Source organism: Telmatherina bonti, assembly GCF_933228915.1.
Source record: "Telmatherina bonti genome assembly, chromosome: 6".
Taxonomy (NCBI): Eukaryota; Metazoa; Chordata; class Actinopteri; order Atheriniformes; family Telmatherinidae; genus Telmatherina; species Telmatherina bonti.
In genome coordinates, this window is record NC_136624.1 from 12,300,278 (window position 1) to 12,320,702 (window position 20,425).

The following is a 20,425-nucleotide window of genomic DNA, read 5'->3' on the forward strand; positions in this document are numbered from 1 at the left end:
TGTGTTTGTTGGACCGTCCTGATGGTCAGGCTTAAAGAATAATTTTAATATGATTTATTGTGTTTAAACAGGGACTGCTTGAAGGGTTCACCGAGCCTAAAATCAAATCAACTCTAAACCAGGGGTGTCCAAAGTCCTGGAGGGCCGCTGTCCCACAGGGTTTCAATGCATGCCTGCTTTAACACACCTGGCTGCCATTAAATGGATCCAGCACGATGTGAGGTCCTGCACAATGCGTTAGCTGTGCTGGAGTAGGGATACGTAGAAAACCTGCAGGATTGGGGCCTTCGAGGACCGGAGCTGGACACCCCTGCTCTAAACTTGTTTGGACTGCATGTTCCTGAGAGGAGATAGGAGACCCTACCAGTTCATACCAGTTCAGAACAGTTCACTCCAGTTCATGCTGGTTCATGACGGGTTATACCAGCTTATTCTCAGAGAACATGTCTCAGAGAGGCCGGCAAAGAATTCTTTCCTTTTCCTCCTCTGTGGGAATGAATAGACCGAGGAGCTGAATAAAGACAGCGGATGAACAGTGACTCAGCTGTTTAAAGTCAGAAAAAAAAAACGTGTGGAGCTTTGCAGGTGTTGTGGATTTATCTGTCGGTGATGTTTGAAGATTTAAACCCAAACAAAACAGAGAACAGTGAGTTTTAGCAGCTGACATTGGTGATAAAAACATGACACTAAGCTGATGCGGTTCGTGAGATTTCATGACAAATATTGATGAAAAACAGTGTGAAGTGTTGATGAAAACACTGTGAACGGAACAACGGTGCCTCCACACATACTGTCAGGAAGATAAACTACAGTTTAAGTGTTTGAAGCTAAATGAAGCGGAGGTCAGAGAGCGAGCCGGGTCAGAAATCAGACTGAATGAGCTGCAGGAATACTCCGCTCAGGATCACGTTCAGCTCATTTGTGCACATTTTAATAATCCAAACACTTTGGATGATCCTCATTTGTGATGCTAATTTCAGTCCTTGGTATGTAACTCGGAGCGGTGTGTGTGTTTCAGGTTCAGCTGGAGGTTGAGCACCGAGCAGTTTAAAGGTCTGAGCTCAGCTCGGTGCATGTGTGACGTTCAGGAGCTGCTGGATAAACTGTGACTCTGTTGGACTTAAGTCGCCATCGTGCTGCGAGATTCACGCGTGGCTAATAGGATTCTGGGATGCTGTGTTTACAAAAAGCTGCAGGGGGTCGGCAGCTGGATGCACGGGACCAAAAGGTGCCCAGGTGCAGCAGGCGTGAACCAGCAGCTTACAGAAAGTCCTGCCTCCAAACCTGCCGTTCACCAGGGGGATGAGGTTCCTCACTGATCGCTTGTGTGTGAAGTTGATTTTCCCTTTGAAAGGAGAAATGAAAACAGACATCTGACAGAAGTCACATGACACAGAGGTTATTTCAGCTCTGTGCAAAGTGTCTGATCACCATGAAGAACACAATCTGTAAAAGAGAAGCATTTAGCGATTTATCACAACAAACAGGAAGGGAGGGAGTCAGCTCCCTTCAGGAAGACGGTTCTGCTTGAACCCCGACCTGTAGCAAAGTGTTAATCATCTTCAAAGTGATGATCATTCAGCTGTGAAGCTAAAGCTGGGAGTTAAACAGTCAACTCAATTCATGTTAAAAAGCAGCACGTGGAGGAAACTGTTGTCCAACCAGCAGCTCGGCTGCTCCGTATCCATGGATACAGGTAAAAGCAAAATCATCATCTAAACAATAAAATGACTTTTTACGTAAAGTGATATAATTTTTACGAGTGGGTGGATTTATCATGATGATCTAAGATCATTATCTAATGATCAGACTCGGGTTTTACTCAGTGAGAGTGAGAGACCTTCTGGGTCATGTGGCTTCTCTCAGATGGAAAAAGCTAAATCAAATTCAGACAATTGTTATTTGTTTACTTCTCTTTACTTTAAAGGTGGAGGATGTAAGATTTTCAATATTTACAAAAAAAAAATTAACTAATAAAATAACTACAATCATAATTAGATAGTTTTTTTTAACATGTAGGTTCCAGTCTGTCCATATTTGATGCGCTATTAAATTACAAGTTTAATTAATGACAAATGACAAAAAGAACTTTTTTTTTACTGGTAGGCAAACATTTAAGAAGGGTCTTTGTCATTAATTAAACTTGTAATTTAATAACACATCAAATATGGACAGACTGGAACCTACATGTTTATAAAAACTATCTAATTATGATTGTGGTTATTTTTTTTAGTTAATTTATTTTGAAAATATTGAAAATCTTACATACTCTACCTTTAATGTAAAAGCGTACCATCAAAGCATTTTATGTTTTAATTTTAAAGAATAAAAAAAAAAACTTCCTGCTCAGATCTGGTCTTCCGTGATGTCACCTGCCAGACGGAGCTTTTCAGGCGCAGCCACACACACCCTGAAAACAGTTCCTGGAGTAAATCATCCATCCGCTGTAACAAAAATAAAGTTGGATCCTCTAAAACGTCTGACTATTATCAGGTTTTCTGGTCACGTGTCAAAGTTGATGTTCTGACATAGTTTTTACAACTTTAAAAACTTTTGTTTTCATCATCTTACAATGGCATTAGCTAGCCTTCACATGGTTTCCACGGCAACCTTATGAATGGAACTGTTTGCCAACAACTGTTTTCTGAGAGTTTTAAGATTTCCGTGAGATGAAGCGCAACGCAGTTTATGTTACCCTCAACCTGTTGAGCATCATGTTGAAAGACTGTAAGACATGAGAAGCACCTGCTCCGTCACCTGAATCACAGCCAGACAACACACAGGCAGGCTGTCACACCTGGATGCTCCTCAGCGGAGTGATCCTGGAAGAACATGTCTCTTCCCAGTGTAACCATGAATATCTGAGCAGCTGTTTGGTCCGAACAAGAAGCAGCAAGAAGCCAGATCTCATGACAGAAACAAGCAACCGGAAGCAGCACTGACACCTACTTAAGAAGAGTTACGTTAAAAGTAAATCTACAATAATGATATCAGTTCAGCAAGTTCCTCATCAGCCTCCAGACAGCCTCAGTGCTGATCGAGTCACATGACCTGGAAAAGAGTCAGTGTGTCTCAAAAGCAGCCGGGATGGGAGTTCGATCATGTTTCATGCTTTGCCAGCTGGTGTGGTTAAAACTACTGGAATATAAAACTAAAGACATGATCATCTACAGTGAAGACGTCCAGGTTACTGAGTCCTGTAAACACCTGGATGTGTTTGGCTCTTTTATTGCTCCTTTACCGCCAGTCTTTTGACTTTTGTCTGAAGCTGGGTTTTCTGGACTCTGTATGAAGAAGGGGAACAGCCTCCTCGTCACTACAAAGGGGAAGAGGAACTGTACATTCCTTTAAGTCAAACTAATGATTTCTTCAAGTTACACATTCCTTCAGCTTTCAGGATCCAGATTTTTGATGGAAGTTCTACATCATTTCACTAATTTTAAGCATTTATTGTTTTTCACTTTATTTGGGTCTCGTGTAATTTTGCCTGTTGGACAGCTGCTCACACGGACCGTTGTTTTGTTCTGATGAAATGTGAGGTGGATGCTCGCCTGCAGCTCTTCAGGGATGAACTTCTGGCGGATGTTTCTAGACAAGGCATGAAATTAAGGGGCTCATCTGGATTTTCTCAATTTGTTTAATTTTATTCAGTGCTTTTTTTTAAAATTTATTCAGGTCTTTTCGAGTTTTGTTTGCACAGCTTTGATGAGTCTCTTTCAAATGAGCTGAAAAAAGGTGCTTTAGAGTTGGAGTCAGTCAACTTTATTTGTCATTGAGTCAGTCTCCATGCACATCTTTTATATTGCGTTTCATCAAGGGGTCGCAACCGTTTATTTGACAGACACTGGAACAAACTACATATGAAAAATTAAAAAAGAAAAGAGACAGAAGTAAAAAAGAAACAACAACAAACCAAATGTAGTCTCACACGGTGTGTCCTCCAGATCACTTCCGGCACTCTTCACAAAACGTTGTTGGTTGACTGGTGAGTTTGATAAAACTTTTACCACAACATTTAGGAAAAGTAATAAAAAAAAAACAGAAAAACAAATCCAATCATTTACTCCTAATTCATCAGTCTCCTCTCGGTACACGTGTGACATCCACAGGAAAGCAAACGGCAACATTTTCCTGCAGTTGTCATGAAAAGACTCCATCCTGAGCTCTGCTGATGTGAAAGCTGGACCGTACTCGTCAGTTCAGTGAGCTGATGATCAAACACTTTCAGGCGTCCTGAGCAGAGTTTTCAGTGTTTTCTGATGTTTTGTAGTTTCTGGATCGCCAGCTGAGCCGAGCAGGCAGCTGCTCTGAAAGCTGCAGGCTTACTGCAGTTAATTGGATCTACATAATTATTTCTAATTCAATTAATTCTAATGAGATTACTTCTAATCTGACATTAGTGCCGCTGAGTGAAGGCAGGTGGGTGCAGGTGTGTTTTCACACGACAGAGCGGGATGAGGTCCTGGGACCTGCATCACTGCAGCTTCAGCAAGCAGTTTCTAATCAGACGACATTCCTGGTGGGAACAGTTGGGAAAATATTTTAGCTGGATGTAAGAGGTGTGTGTTCTCTCATTTTAACAAGCCCCAGCATCTCTGTTCTCTGAGAATAAAGAATATATTCAGCCTAACAGCATCCGTTTTCACACTGCTGATGCTTATCTGAGTATTTATCAGGCAGATATTCCCCCAGTAAGCATGAAAAGCTGCTGTGAAGCTGAAGAAGAGGCGGAAAGCACCTCAGTGGTTTTGGTGGCCCCTCTACCGGCTGTGCCACCTTCTCAACTGGTTTCAGCTAGTCCTGATGGTACAAAGATAGTTGGAAATCTCACATGGTAAAAATAAAAGATGTTAAAGGATGAGGCAGCCTGTTGTGTCAAAGTTAAAGATCATTTCTTAAAAGTAAAGAACGAGATGTTGGGAAGATGGTGTCAGCATGCGGCTGACAGAAATGTCAGCTCAGCGGTGAAAAGATGGTCTTCAGATCTGGTACGAAATATTCGAAAGAGAGGCACAACCTGCACACACTGAAACACTTTTTACTGAATCCATTTGTGGCTTTTCAGCAGCAAATAACTCAAAACCCGCTGAGACAGAAGTTAACCATGAAGTAACTGGAAGCTGCTGCCTGGACAGCTCAACACTTCTGGTTATTTCTTAAAACATACAAACTGTTCATGCAAATGTCACTTTAAATAAGAGGAAGCTTTAATTCCTCCTCAGACAGAAGTATCAACACTGTTGACAGAACTGTTGGTTTAAAGTAGATCCAAACTCAGAAAGAGAAAAATGATATAGCCATGAAGACTTTTAATAAACTAGCAGCTTGGACAAAAACATAAGGAGCTGCAGCAAGAAATAAAATAAAAAGAGTTCAGATGCTAGAGTTTTTTTTTAAATTCTGTCCTGTTATTATTGTTTATAATTAATAATTGTATTTAGCATTACTAATTGTCCTTGGACTGTCAGCAACAAGCACAAACTAAACAGATCATACTAATCCCCAACCCTGCCCAGCAGCCAGGCTGTGCTGTAATCTTTTAAAGTGGTCTTGATCAATAGCTTGTTAGGTTTTTTTTTTTATGTGGACTGAATTATAAATTAGGAATGTGTTTTCTTCTTTGTTGAGTCGCATAACTCTGATCTGTGAATCATTTAAGCAGAAAAAGGTTCCTAATTCAAGGGACAAACCAGTGCTGTGTCGACTCATAACGGACCATTTAGCGCAAAAACTATTTGAAATAGGATCTTTAGGCTCGTTGTTACCAGCAGCCTGGCAAAAAGATGCATTATTTCTTTCCAATTCTTTGTTTCATCTCTGAAAAACAGCAAAGATAACACAGTTAGAGCAACAAAAATATAAGATTTTAGCAGCAACAAGATGATTCTCAGAGTTGTTAGATGGAAACTCAGCATGTGTCAGGATGAAAGCTGGACACATGGGGGATTAAAGAATACGTGTCAGGACTAAAAACAGCAGATGAACAAGATCTGAATCCTGAAGATTCAAGACCTGACACAGAACCTGGTTCTGCATCTGGACCATTGGCAGAAGCCTGATCAACAATGGTCTCCAAGGAAAGGGTGGCTGCTAAGAAGCCATTGTTAAGGAATGAAAAAAGAGAAAGAAAAGGCTGCGATATGCCGCATGGCACATGAACTGGTCTGAAAATCAGTGACAACAGGTCTGATGTAGAGATGAATCCACCAAAGAACCCAGACCTCAACTTTACTGAAGTAGTCTGGGATCATCGGGACAAAGACTGGAAAAAAAAAAGCAGAAACATTCAAAAAAGAACTTTGGGAAATCTTCCAAGAAGTATTCCTGGAGAATATGTTCGGGATTGTTGGGACTGATTTAGATTTTATCCATTTATCACATGTTAAATAACAGTTAGTGTTTAATAAAGTTATGAATGAAAAATATGAATTATGAGGAACCACAACAGAATCTAATGACTAAACACTGGAATCCGCCATAAAGGTTTGTTAGGCTGTAACACTTAAGCTGGGAAAGATCATATTCCAGAGAAGAGCTTTGGAAAATCCTTCAAGAAGTCTGGAGAACTGGACCTGAAGGCTACTTAAAAGAAATGACAAAGTTTGTGATGAAGAATAAAACTGCTCAGACTAAAAAAAACATTTAGATGCTTCTAAACAAAGTTCCCTTTTTATTTGTTTCCACACTTATACTGCGTAGACCAAGCGGGTAAACTCAAACCCTCATGTGTCTTCATCCAGTAGCGCTTCAACATGTGTATGTGAGCAAAGCAGCAATTTTCAGTTTTACTCTTTAACCCAATTTTCCATCTCAGTCATGTTAAACGGCGACTCCTCGGCCTGATCAGAGCAGAGGCTGCGGCGTGCTGAGTGTCAGGGTGATGGATAGACTCATAAGTGATGTTATGACTGCGGTGTCGGTGAGGAATCGGAGCTGATAAATGAGCTTATTCTCAGCGTCTGCAAGTCTCCGGGTCTTTTTAATGTTTTAAAGCGCTCAGAGGAAGAAAAACCTGAGAACTCTTCAGTAGCAGCATCATTTCATCACTTCCTGATTTTGTCAGAAGATCAAACTTAATTTCTGTGCTTCCTTTTACATTGTCAGACATTTTCAGTTCTTTGTTCCTGTCTGAGAAAAATCAGATGGCGCTGCTCTGTAACATTAGTTACCATTACGAGTTGTAACCAAGGTGATCTGTAACCGTGGTGATCTAACAGGTGGAACCATAAAATCTGACTTCAGGCGTAACATAGCTCACAGTAATCTCCTTAAGTCTCCACCTGTAAATGATCCTTAACTGAACTGCAACACATCTGCTGACAATCAAAACAACCAGACATGACAACACAGAGACTAAAATAAACAAAAGATCAAAACACCACAAAAAGATGCAAAAAAGAAATTGAAAAACAACACAGACAGCTTAAAAAAAGACTACAGTGATAAAAGAAAAACACTGCAAAGAGATAAAAACACAGATTAAAGAGAGATAAAAAACAGATTAAAAAATACAGCAACAAGATGAAAAACCCTAAAAAGAGATAAAAAGCACCAAAAATATAAAAAGAAAATATTAAATGTGATGAAAATGCAGAACAAAGTGTTGAAGAAAACACATCAAAGAGATTAAAAAGGTAAATAGATAAAAAGAAATAAAAAAGCACCACAGACATCTTAAAAACACTACAAAGTGATAACAAAAACACTAAAAAGAAAACAAAAAAACACCAGAACAAATAAAACACAGCAAAATGATGAAAAAAAACACTACAGAGATCAAAAGAACTATAAAGTGAAAAAAGAAAACTATGACATGATAAATTTTACAGTACAAAGTGTTGAGAAAGCACAGCAAAGAGATTAAAACAACATAAATAGATTAAATAAAAACACCAGAAAGAAACAAAAAAAAAAAATCATGATATCAGATAAACTGTAAAAAGAGATGAAAAACCAACACAACCACCAACATGATAAAAACCACCATTTTATCCCAGTTAATATGTTTTAGACAAGAAATGGCAAATACAAGATATTTATCATGTTTTTCAAACAATATGCAGAATTTCAGCCTTTTTTGCTTCTGGTTCAGTAAATCTCGATCATAACATAATAAAACTAATATTTTTGTAACCTGTGTACATGGGGTGGACATGGGATGCATATTTTTGTGGACTTTGTTCACTTTTGGTGTCAGAGAAATGGTTTAAATGGTTTCTAGCTGAGTTCCACACTTCCTGTATGACAGACGTTACACCAGTAAAACGACCCTGCAAAAACTCAGCCTTAAAAACAAAGAAAAAAAAATACAAAAATTAGGTAAATGTTGCTTAAAATAAGATAAATTATCTGCCAACAGAACAAGAAAATTTGGCTTGTCATAACTTCCCAAAACAAGTAAAAATACTCTTAAAACAAGAGGAATTCTCTGGCATAAAAACTAATAATTATCTTACCTTTAAAAAAGTAAGCATATGGGTACTCAATTAAAGATTTTTAATCTTACTTAGATTTCAGTTTTTGCAGTTAACCTCCAAGCCCTAAAAGAGCTGCTGCTTTTTTTTTGTCACCAATGATATAGAACACACACACACACACACACAGGAAGTGTACAGCAACTTCAGATCTAATGAGATGTAGTGTTTCAGTGTCTACCAGCTGAAATGAGAGGAGTCACGACTCAGAGCAGCTGAGCAGATGAGTCACCGTACCTCCATCCTCATAATGACCTGTAACCTGTCTGCAGGAAGCCTTTATCAGCAGCAGCATCGGTCTCAGGTTCTGGATGTGTTACTGCTGCAGCTGGATGGACCAAATCGCTGTGAGAACAGTGTCTTTTAGCTGGTTTATTAGATGTGACTATACCAGCTAATGGAACTGTCACAGACAGCAACAGTGGGTTTTACTCCAGTAAGGTTGGAGCTCCTTCAGAACCCAGCCTGGTAACTACCAGCAACCCCCAGGAGACAAACCTGTAACTATGGCAACATGGAGGGATGGTACATCCTGGAGGTTGTGATGATCATGACTTAGAAGAGCAAATCCTAACAGCAGCTGATCAGTCTGGTATCAGGCCCCCCAGTTATCACACACCAGATGTGTGATCATCACACATCTGGTCTCAGATGTGAAACTTCGCAGACAGCAAACATGTTACCGTAAAGAAAAACTGAGATGCAAACGCTGTGGGAATCCAGGCTCCCGAATCATCACATAGATGCTGTGATCTCAGCCATGCTGATCAGTGCTGGAGCTGATAAATGTAAACTGAAACAGGACTGAAAGCAGATCAAACTCTACCTGAACAACAGCAGAGTCCAGCTGGACTCGAAAGTCTGCAGTCCACCCCCCATCTGTTGATTATTGAGCTCCTTCCTACTGAAGTCCAACGCTGCAGTCTGAGCTCTCACGTTGAAAGAATCAGTCCAAAACGTGGCTGTGGCTCAACAAAGGCACAGAAACAGTGACGGTTTCCACCCTGAGATAACCGCTTTGGGACCAGCTTAAACTCACCCAGTTTGGCAGGATGTTCACTAGGGGTTGGAAAATCGAATCAAAAAAATCGGAAATCTGGATTTTTTTCTTCACAATTTTAAAATAGATTTTTTTTGTAAAATTTTTATTTTTTCTTTTCAAAGAAAAAAAATGCACAATAAAATGTTTGTCATTTTTATTGTTTTTTTTTATTGATCTTTTTACCTGTCTTCTTGGGCATTATAGCAGCAGAATGATGGTCTGGCTACTTCATTGTTTTTTCCACATTGAAATGAAGAAAAATGACAAACAAAAAAAAAGTTTTATTCATTTTTTTTTTGTTTTTAATCTAAAAAATCGGCAATATCGGAGAATTGTGAGAATCGCAATTTAAATCGAATCGGCACCCAAAAAAAATCGGAATCGAATCAAATCGGGACAAAAGCCTATCGTCACACCCCTAATATTCACAAAGCATGATTCAAGGTTCAGTGTGTAAGAACTGCTGATATTCAGTGGTAAAGGTGGACATAGAAATTACTCAAGTGCCAAGCGCAGCAGTGAATGTATGGTGGCTGCCAGGGGACATAATCCTTCCAGACATGAGCATGTTTTCATCTGTCAGTGGAATCCAGTGGCCTCAGGCACAGCGATGACTTCAGCATTGTGTACATGTGTATTGTATTCTTATGTTATTTATCCCAAACCTGCTCCAGCACCGAAACAAAGCAGGTACTCTAGTTTTAAATTTCAGAGGGATCTCAGTTCACACAAAGAGTCCATTCAGAGACACCTTAGTGAAAATGGTGGAACAAGATTGGCAGCAGCCATGTGGACCCACAACATGCCACAAGACAATTGTCTCAGGCTGTGGAGAATTCAGCTGCAATAAACTCAAACAAGTACATCACTCCAGTGTTAGTTTCTCTCCATTTGTTACTGCCATTTGTGGACTTTATTAAAATTCCAGCCTTAACTTTTAGAGCTATATGGTAAAACTCCTCCTTGCATGTTTGACCTTATACATCTCCACATACCAGCTCTTGTCTTGCCATCTTCAGGTCAGAGGTTACGTACGCACTTTAGGACCAGAGGGGATGATTCTTCCAGGCACCCAGTCTAAAGAAGCTGCTTCTCTCTTCAATATGATGAGACTCTTTAGACTCTTTTAAAAGCAGTGAATGTTTTTTTTCCCCAATTCAAGAAGGTTTTTAGTTACATAAGTGTTTTCATGACTGTTTGCCTTTTTTTTTTTATTTTTATTTTTTATTTTTTTTATTATTCATCTTAATCTAGAACCCTTTGTGTAAAAAACTGAAAAAAAAACCTGATTGAAATGTTCTTTCCATTCCTCCTTGTTACAGATCTGTTGCTTCCGTTGAGTAAATATTTGCTAAGAAATGTTAATATGTGTCACTTTCAACAGAAGCTATGTTGTTAGGAATTAAATATGGGTTGATGACATTTGGAAATCATTGAACTGTGTTTTTATATACATTTTACACAGTATTCCAACTTTTAAGGAAACTGGACTGGTGTTGTTGGTGTGTTGGCCCGACCTGGGACACTTCATAAAACTGGACTTTACCAGTTTCCTGTTCATGATTCCTGATCATTTGTGAGACAATAGCTGAGAATTAATTGAATTTTCACTAATTTTTCATAAATAAACCTTTCTGCAGTGAAACTCAATGTCTGACAATGTGGTGTAAATGATCTCAACTAATCTTTGGTTTTATTGTTGCATTTCCACATATGTCTTCATTACTGACATGGGATTTCTGTTTGATATGTTTTCAGTAAATATCAAAGATGAAAACCTGTTCTGAAGAGAAAAAGTTTTAATTTTAGTGGATGGAAAAACCTGATGCAGAACTGAGTGATCAAACCAGCTTTTTCTCTCCCTGATTCCTTGTTCATTGATGTCTCTACGAAGGCGAGCATCGTGCATCAAAAGCAGCGAAGGGCGACCTCGTGAAATTTTAAAGCTGGACTGCGATTCACACAAAGACTCCGTCTGAAATATTCATGTTACTTTGACTTGTAGCCGCAGCCCGCGGGATGCTGTTCAACTTTGCCTTAACACGCCTGTTTTCAGATGACCTGGGATTGAATTTGCCTTTGTGATTAAAGGAAGAACTGGAGATTGGGTGGGGGGTTTGGTTCTCAGTTGGTGTCGGTCAGATGCAGAAAAAAGACTAGATTTGTTAAACAAAGTGGAACATTCAGAAGCTCAGGAATGAGAGGAGGATGGGGTGTGTTGGGCTTCTAGCTGACTGATCTCTTCCTGAATTGTCCATCATCACCACGGCAACACCATGGTCTCGCCTCAACATCCTCACTGATACAGAATAACCAGCTGATTGGAGCCTTTTGGGACTCCCAGGTAATCAAATCAGCAAATTAGACGCTGCATTAGCTGCTGTGCTGCTTCTAATAAACAAACTGTGAGGAAATGGTAGGAGATGGAGGAAGAAGAGGAGCTGATAAAGCAGCCATGGAAATAACACCTGAGGAAGAAGAATTATGGGGCACATTTGCACCAGCATCTGAAACATAGAGCCAGAATCCAGAACTTACACAAGTTTTCTGTGACATTTCTCCTTAAATATCCAATCCAGTCCTCATCAAGCTTATTACCTGGAAACACATTGAAACACCTGAACCATACAGTCACAGGCTGGGATTCTGATAATATTTTCTAAGCCACTTTAACGGTATTTGACTCCTGTTTAGCCAGAGTTGGGCGATTTTGTAAAATCCTAGATTTTTTCACATCAAATAAAATATCTTTCTTTTCTTTCCTTAGAACATATGAAACTCATTGAAAACATTAAAGTTTGGCTTGTCCACCATATAAAATTACATCTGTGGCCTCTGTGGAAGTAAACAACATCTTGGGGATGTTGTCATACTCCATTCTAACCTGTGGTTTCTCAAAAAGACAAATCTGTTCAAGAAAACAGGTGAATTTCTTACACGTTGGCTCACTTGACCGCAGTCCTTTGTCTCATTATGTGACGTGTCTGTTGAGCTGTTGAAATAACTCAGTTGTTCTGCTAGCTTTGGTAAAAACAGCCTTTAAACTAGATCAAACAAAATGTCATTACCGCCTCTGAATCACAGCTGAAATCCAGTCCAGTTCCTGATACCTGGTAACAAGTGCTGTTTGGACTCTTCCTGACACCCCAGACAACCTGAAATGTTTAACCTGCATCTGCTGTTTGGTTTGGCCCATATTTGGCCTCAACTTTGGCTTGACTCCACGTGATTGTGACTTTCCCTAATCTATGTCCAGGTCAGCTCCTCATATTTGGACCATTTCTGACCCACACAGAACTTGCCAGTTATGCAGCTGAGCCAAAACTGCCCAAAACACCTGGGATTATGCCCAAACGTGTTTGCTATCTGGGATGTTTATTTTAGTTTTGAGTTAGTCCCTCTCTGGTATACAGGCAGTGAGGGGGCTTAGGCTACTGTGGAAGCCCCAGGAGTAATTTGGCAGTGTACATTAAAGGGGGGAAATCTAGATTTTTATACAAGCAAAAAATCATATTTGGCAAAATGAAGCTAGTCAATGAAATAATTTTATCATTCAGCTCTGATTCCTTAAGCAGCAGCCTCTCCTTTCCACATCATCAATTTTCTCAGTGTTTTCAGCCTTCTGCTTTAGAAAGTCCTGAATCTCATCTTGTCTTTGACCCATTTCTGTGCATGGATTCCTGAATGGGCTCCAGCCTGTTGAAGGAAAGGATGTCAGACCCAGAGGATTGCTCTTTAAATTTAACAGTGTGAGGATTAAGATTTCTCGTTAACCCCAGCTTCTCTCCTGTGGATCATCTAAAACCTCCCACATCTGAGGCAGATGTTGCTGTTCTTCGAGTTTTTTTTTTTAATAAATTCATATCTGAACCCAGTTCAGAGCGGCCTGAACTCCTTCGGGTCCAATGTGTTGACGCCGTTACAGACTCAAACTTGGCCGAATGCATCGAGGAGCTTCTTCCTCTGCAAAGCAAGAACAATGTGATATTTAAAGCGGTGCTTTCATGGTATTTGGAGTTTTCTGAGCTTTCTACAGTGTTACAGTGTTGAATCCTCATCAGACATGTGAACGGCACTGATTTTTATCACCTAAACGCATGTTTGAGTTTGAGTTTGAGTTCCAGCACGCTCTCCGTTCGGTTTCCATTGCGACGAAAAACGTCGTTTTAGAGAGTTTTTTCTACTTGGAAATCCTTGTGACGTCCCGGGGGATAAGGTTCAGTGATTGGTTACCTTCTACTGGTTAACACGGGCATGTACAAATACATCAGGCGGGTGGAAAACGTGGGATAAAGTTATTTCCAACGATGGCTGGTGTGTTTACCAAAGAGAGACATCCTGCTGCATTCGTTGCTGTGGGTTGCTGTTTTCCACTTTGTTTTCAGGCTCTGATTCAGGTTCCAACATGTAGGGCTGTATGCTATGTGTTGACATTGTATGTTTTTTTTTTTATTGAGTTCATATGAGCCTAATCCTTCTGTTTATGAGATGTTACAATGACGGTGAAAGCAGGTGCGGTGCGCGCTCCCGATGTAGTGCAGTGGCGGGAGGTGGGGCTTAATGCGGAAGAGTCTCAATTCACTTTTTTTGCCCACAGGCTGATCTGACAGCCTACAGAGAGGGTCGGTCTGAAGTAAATAAAGCGATTTGTGACAATAACTTGATTAATCCCAGCCCTTCTGGGCTCAGAAATAAAAATAAGTTAGCCTAAAATGCACATAATAGTTCCACTTTAAAGTAGTGCTAGAATTTTAATCATGATTAATTGCGCGATTTTCTGTGATTAATCGTGATTAATCACCTTGTTACATATAAAAATTAAACAATGAATTCAGTGTATTTTTATATGAAGAACAGCTCAGTAACATTCACAGTAGGAGGGCAGTATTCTCTTTTACTCTGGGAAATATTTGATGTAAATCTCAAATGAGATATCAATTTATTAAAATTAAATATTTGTGACAAAGAAAGACTTTGTAGGATTGAAGGGTTAAAAGGTAACCTGTGAACTTCAGCCATCAAGTGTGTTTCCCTGCTGCAACAGACAGGAAGCTCTGTAACAATCTCAGCACCTCTGCAGTTTGAGAGGAAGTTCATTTTTAAAGGACTGTTGTACAAGAGAGATCATTTTCAGACATTACAGTTTCCATAGAAACTCGGTGAAACATACGTGTTAAACCGTGACCAAGTTTTCATGGAGGGTGTGCATTGTTTCATACGCGGACAGTGCAGACATTCTGCAGAGCTGGAGGTGGGAACAAGCACATACAACACAGATGAAGTGCTGCATTTTCCTGCAGAAAGTTATCAGAAGATGTTGCACTGTGGTCATTAAAGGACAGACACGGTCAGCAACAATCATAGTGGTGATTAAACCATGCAATGCTGGTCCTAAAGGGCTCAAAGTCCTCCAGACCATGAGACCACCAGCAGCCTGAAATGTTGGTACAAGTCAGGATGGATCCATGCTTCGTCTTGTTTTCTCTATATTCTGACTCCAACGTCTTCATGTGGAGCTGAAACAGAGAATCATCAGAGCAGACATTTTCCATCATCTACTGTCCAGTTTTGCTGAGACTGTGTGAATTGTAGCTTCAGTTTCCCGTTCTTAGCTGACAGCTGTGGCACCCGGTGGTCTTCTGCTGCTGCAGCCCGCTTTCAGGTTGTTCCTCTTCTTTCATCTCCAACCAGTCTCCTCATTCTCCTCTGGCCTCTGACATCAACAACACATTCTGGTCCAGACAGCTGCTGCTTGTTTCTTTTTCAGATTGTGTGTGAAAATAGATCAGCAGTTTCTGACATACTCAGACCAACCTCCATGGCATGTTTAAAGTCCTAAATATTTCTTCTCAGATTGAACTTCAGCAAGTCACTGAGCATATTTACACGACTAAATGCATTGAGCCGCTGCCTTGTGATTGGCTGATCCCCTATTTGTGTAAGAAAGCAGGTGGACCTGAAGACCCAGTTTAATTGTTTGTAAACTTTGTGAACACCTGCAGTCCTTCAAGCAGCTGCTGTTAGAACCACAGAAGTGGGTGTGCAGAAGGAGCTGGTATTCCAACATCCACTCGGATCAACTCGGACATGCTGCAGCTTTCTGCTCGACTCAAAGGCTGTAAACATTTTATTGTAAAGCAAACAGCAACTGCAAGTGGATCAGATCTCTCCCAGAACCCCACACAGCAAACAGCTGCCAGACATCACACACTCCTGCAGTGAAGAGCCAAAGCCAGGTTCACAGGGCGTTATCAGCGGGCTCCAAACGAGCTGGATGGAAAGCAAATATCTGGCAGCATTCTTCCTCCCAGTCCTGCTGATCCAGAGCTAGCAGGGTGCTTTGCTAAGGGAATAAAACCTGGGCAGGAGGAAGCCTCAGAGATGCCAGAGTCCTCTCCTGATGTCTGCAGCTCAACTTTTACTTCTGGAATTACTCTGCACTTTAATCATTAACATAGAATTTAAAACTCTTCTCTCGTCATTTTGAATGTGGGAACCAGTTTATCTGAGCATCTCCCGCTGACACAGAACAAATGCTGCCTGTTTTCATCCATTTTTAATCACAGCCGCAGCACACGAAGTGCTCGGTGAAGTACTCTGACATGTCGACTGAATTGGCTGAATCTTCTTCATTCAAAAGCACGTTTTCACCATCAGCTCCATCTGAACACCAGGATGAAATCTGCTTCATGTGCTGACAAACTGATGCAGTGAGGAAGGCGTCTGCATGATAACATCTGCGGTACGGCAAAGAAAGACCATTCTTCAGTCTTATACAGAGCTGAAAGAGGAAAAACGCTCCAATGGTGTCTCAGATACTTTTACACTCCGTCTTTATTCCTGATATGTTTCTAGATGATCCTTTCAAAGGGAGCTTTTGAGCTTTCTCTTTCCTGTTTGTCCTTCTGATGAAAGAGTTCAGTAGATAATCAGACTTCTCTTCAGCAGGAATCAATTTAATACTTTTTATTTTTAACCGATTCACAGGTTGTATTAAAGCAAACAGCCACTCTGCACCTCATGTCATTTACTTACGCTTCATAAATTGAGGAAAGTCTTCCTTTCCATCTCGTCAGATCGTAGCTAACATTGTCAGCGTAATTGTTCACTTACTCGTTTGTGCACTGTGTTTGTTACCAGAGGGCTCCACTAGGGGGCGCATTAGCAAACGCAGAGCAGACCGAGTTGCTGAACGTGTAGGATGGAAATTAAATGACAACACATGTCAGATGGCAGCAGTGGTATCGTAGCTGGCAGAGATGCTCACAACTATTTTTTGTAAGTCAATGAATTTCTAAGTGTAATGAGTAATTTACTACCTGGTCTGGTAAAAACCTTAGAATATCCTTGGATTTTATCGCTCATACACCCCACTGACCTGACAGCATTTTATAACAGCACTGATCTTCACTGATACTCTGTCCGTTACTGAAAATGACAAAACCTAGAGATAACACAATCCCAATTATATAAACTAACAGAGTTCTTACTGTGAAGCTAAACCTACCTGGACCCACAGAGAGAGACAGGCAGAACTTTTTACTTACTTGTTGATCTTTGCTGTCAATTTATTGTCAATGTAAGATCTCTGATTGGTGGCAAATTCAACAGAACATACCTTCATGACCATGCCCAGGTCAGAATAAAGGTCTCTTAGCAGCATAGTGGTGATAGTGATCTGTTTTATTTTAAAAATGTGATAAATATTCATGTTATCGTATCACTCGTCGTGGATTTACGAACATTTAAGTCTGTGAATAAATACTGCATATTATGGCTGGATCGTAAACCTCCTGACAGGATAGAAATGCCTGGAAACATCCAGAGATCGGCTATCGATCACAGTAGATCCTCTAGAATCACACACCATTGTTCCTAAGAAAATATTGACAATATAAGCAAATCTGCCAGAGTTTACATAATCTATCTAACTCCTACAACTTCTCAATAAATGAAAACAAACACAAACTGAACTAGTTATAGACAAATTCACTGTTAGGCATGGACTTTTAAAGTTTTTGTTCAGATTTCTTAAATGACTCAAACTACCAGTCAAAAGTCCAAACACACTTTCTCATTGGGAAGGCACTTCACCCTCCTGGCCTCCGGTGTCAGCAGCGCTGGTTTAGGAATATGAATGGATATTTCTGTGGTGGTGAAAGAGGTCGCCGGTCCACATTGGCTGCCGCGTTTCCGTCATTGTGCCCCAGCTGTGGCTACACATGTAGCACATCATCACTAAGTGTGAATGAGGAGTGGATGAATAATGGATTCAGCGTAAAGTGTTTAAATAACCATTTTAAGTAATTTAATCTAATATTTAAAAGACTTTCATGTGTTTTAAATGACTGTTGAGTGTTTTCTGAATTAAATTTTTGTTCTGTTCTGTGACTGGTCTTGTAGCTACTTGAAGCCACTTTCATGCCCTTTTAAACTGCCCAATGGGACAAATAAAGGGAATTGAATTGAAATGAATTGAATTCAACGCTATTTATCTTCGAGAGGCAATTTAAAAGAATTAGAGGAAATAACAGAACACCAGACAACATTATGCCTTTTTCTTTTGTTATTTTAATAAACCATGAATAATGTTTAACCCGTCAGCTCATCGTTTAACCTGACATTTCCATTACAAACATGGCAGCTGTGGAGGCTGGAGAACTTCCTGAGGCTGCAGCTTGGATAAAGATCTCTGCTGTGTGACTGCTGTGAAGTTCATTTCATCCACATTCTCTGCTGAAAAGCCGCCACAGATCAATGATCCAGGGCTTATCCGCGTGGAAACATCGAGGGAGCGATTGGTGTTGGAACGGTTAAGAGATCCGCGGGTGTCCTCAGTGCTCCCCAGCAGCGCAGTGTCCTTTAATAATCCCTTAAAAACTCCAGCACAGAAATGTCAGGACACCTCCTAACTGGTGAGCTGTGAGGAGTCATCAGATTGTTGGAAATGTCACAGAGATATTCAGAGACCAATCAGCACCACCGAGCAGCCTAATTAATTCCTTTCAAGCTCCGGCAAACCAACAGGTTGATGCAGAGTCAGAAGGGAGATGCTTCCTGTTTGTTTTGAGTCTGGGGGTTGTTAAGATCAGTGCATATCCTTCGGAATATGAAGCTTCTCTTGTTCCTTCTTCATCTGTTTGCTTTGGAGTTTTTACAAGCGGCGGATTTCAGAACATGAGCTGTAACACAAGGACATTTAACATTGTTTCCGATCAATGTGTGAGTTCAGCTGATCTGCTGGTGCCTTTCAGACTTAATCCTTTTATACAAAATGATGCTACGGAAGAATATTTCTGATAAATTAATACTGCGATTCACTGTTAAGTCGAGACTACCCTTGATTACGGTCCATTTTGTTGTGAACAAAGACACTCTGTGAGATTGTAGATAAGCCATCTTATAACAGTAAAAAAGTCAGAAAGATGAGTGTTGGAAGAGTAAAACCAGTTGATGATATAGACCAGTACAGTTTTTACATTTTCTTGAGGTCAGGTAACTAATACTCCCCGATGCAGCTGGATTCTGAATCAGTATCAAAGGATTTTATCTCCTCAGAGGATGAATGAATCCTAAACTGAAGGCTTTTATCAGTGATGACAATCTTTCTGCTCCAACTTCAAAGAATTCCCTTTGAATTGAACTTTGTCTCTGGGCTTTTGGTTGGATCTGAACAGAATATTTATTTGATGAAAAACACATCAAGACTTCAACTCTAAACATGAAAACACAACATAGATAAAATATACTAAAGTCCTTTGACATATCCTGAGAATAAGTGCTAGGATATACTTGCTGTGTACGCTTTCGTACATTCATTCATTATTCTAACCGCTTAGTCCAATGAAGGGTTGCGGGGAAGCTGGAACCTATCCCAGCAGTCTTTGGGTGTAAGGCAGGGTACACCCTGGACAGGTCACCAGTCCATCATAAGGCTGCTTCTGTACATGTCTGTGTATATACCTGCTGCAAAAAAAGCAAACAATCTGCTGCCCAAAAGTGTAATACTGGAGGTCACCGCTAGGAGGCAGTAAACAGCACTAGCACTCTGAAGTCAGGAAAAGGTCAATCTGCCAGTAACGCTCTATTTCCATGGCATTTCGGTAAACAACAGTTCGCCATTCCCTTGCTAACTAGGCATGAATGTTTGTAACAGTGCAATGGGGAGGAATAATTATACCAATGGTGGTAGTAGCAAAGGATGTCCGAGAAGTGCTCTTCTGAACTATCCACCATTGTGTTTACCTTCAATCTAGTGTTCATGCTCTTGTTCACATGTTACATCGAGTCAACACGTGCCAAAGGAACATTAAGAACGACCTTAACCTGCAGACCAAAAGTTTCCTAGATTCTTCCGACTATGACCAAACAAACTTGTGTCAGAACTATAAGCAACACCAGTTTGTGGTTTCTCTAAAGCCACATAACAGAAGCACAACCACCAGATCTGACCCAGGTCAGAGCTCTTACCTGCTTCCCTGGAGAGTTGTGTGAAGGCGTCCACGCCCTTTTCCCCGTAGCTGCCCTCCGACGCCACCGTGGAGACGTAGTTCCAGCCCATGGCCTTGACAATGTCCACCATTGCCTGGGCCTGGAAGCTGTCAGGAGGAACAACCCGGGAGAAGAAGTCGTACCGCCGGTCATCGCTCAGCTCGGGGGCGGTGGATGCATAGCTGATCTGAGGGATCTGGAGCAAGAAAGCAAGAGGAGAACATTCCGAGATAAGTTTTTGAGAGAAAAGATGCTGAAGATGTTGAAAAGAGGTTGAAGCAAAGAAATTCTAAGATGACGTTTCAGATATGGAACCAGGACTTTGTGACATTGTTAAGGGAAATAAGACAAATGGTTGGTGTGACACCAACCTTTTCACAAGGAAGAGGATTAATGGAAACATACACATCTCTAAGGC

The 20,425-nt window shown here is 40.5% G+C and overlaps 1 protein-coding gene across 1 annotated transcript in view; it reads right to left on the reverse strand.

Moving 5' to 3' along the window:
* grm7 (glutamate metabotropic receptor 7) overlaps positions 1-20,098 on the reverse strand; it is a gene marked incomplete at both ends in the record, with an annotated part of 141,083 nt that extends 120,985 nt beyond the window's left edge. The window contains one exon of the mRNA XM_079242852.1: positions 19,987-20,098. Coding sequence (XP_079098978.1) covers positions 19,987-20,098 — 112 coding nt within the window. The remainder of the gene's footprint in view (positions 1-19,986) is intronic.
* Between the last annotated feature and the right edge of the window lie 327 nt (positions 20,099-20,425).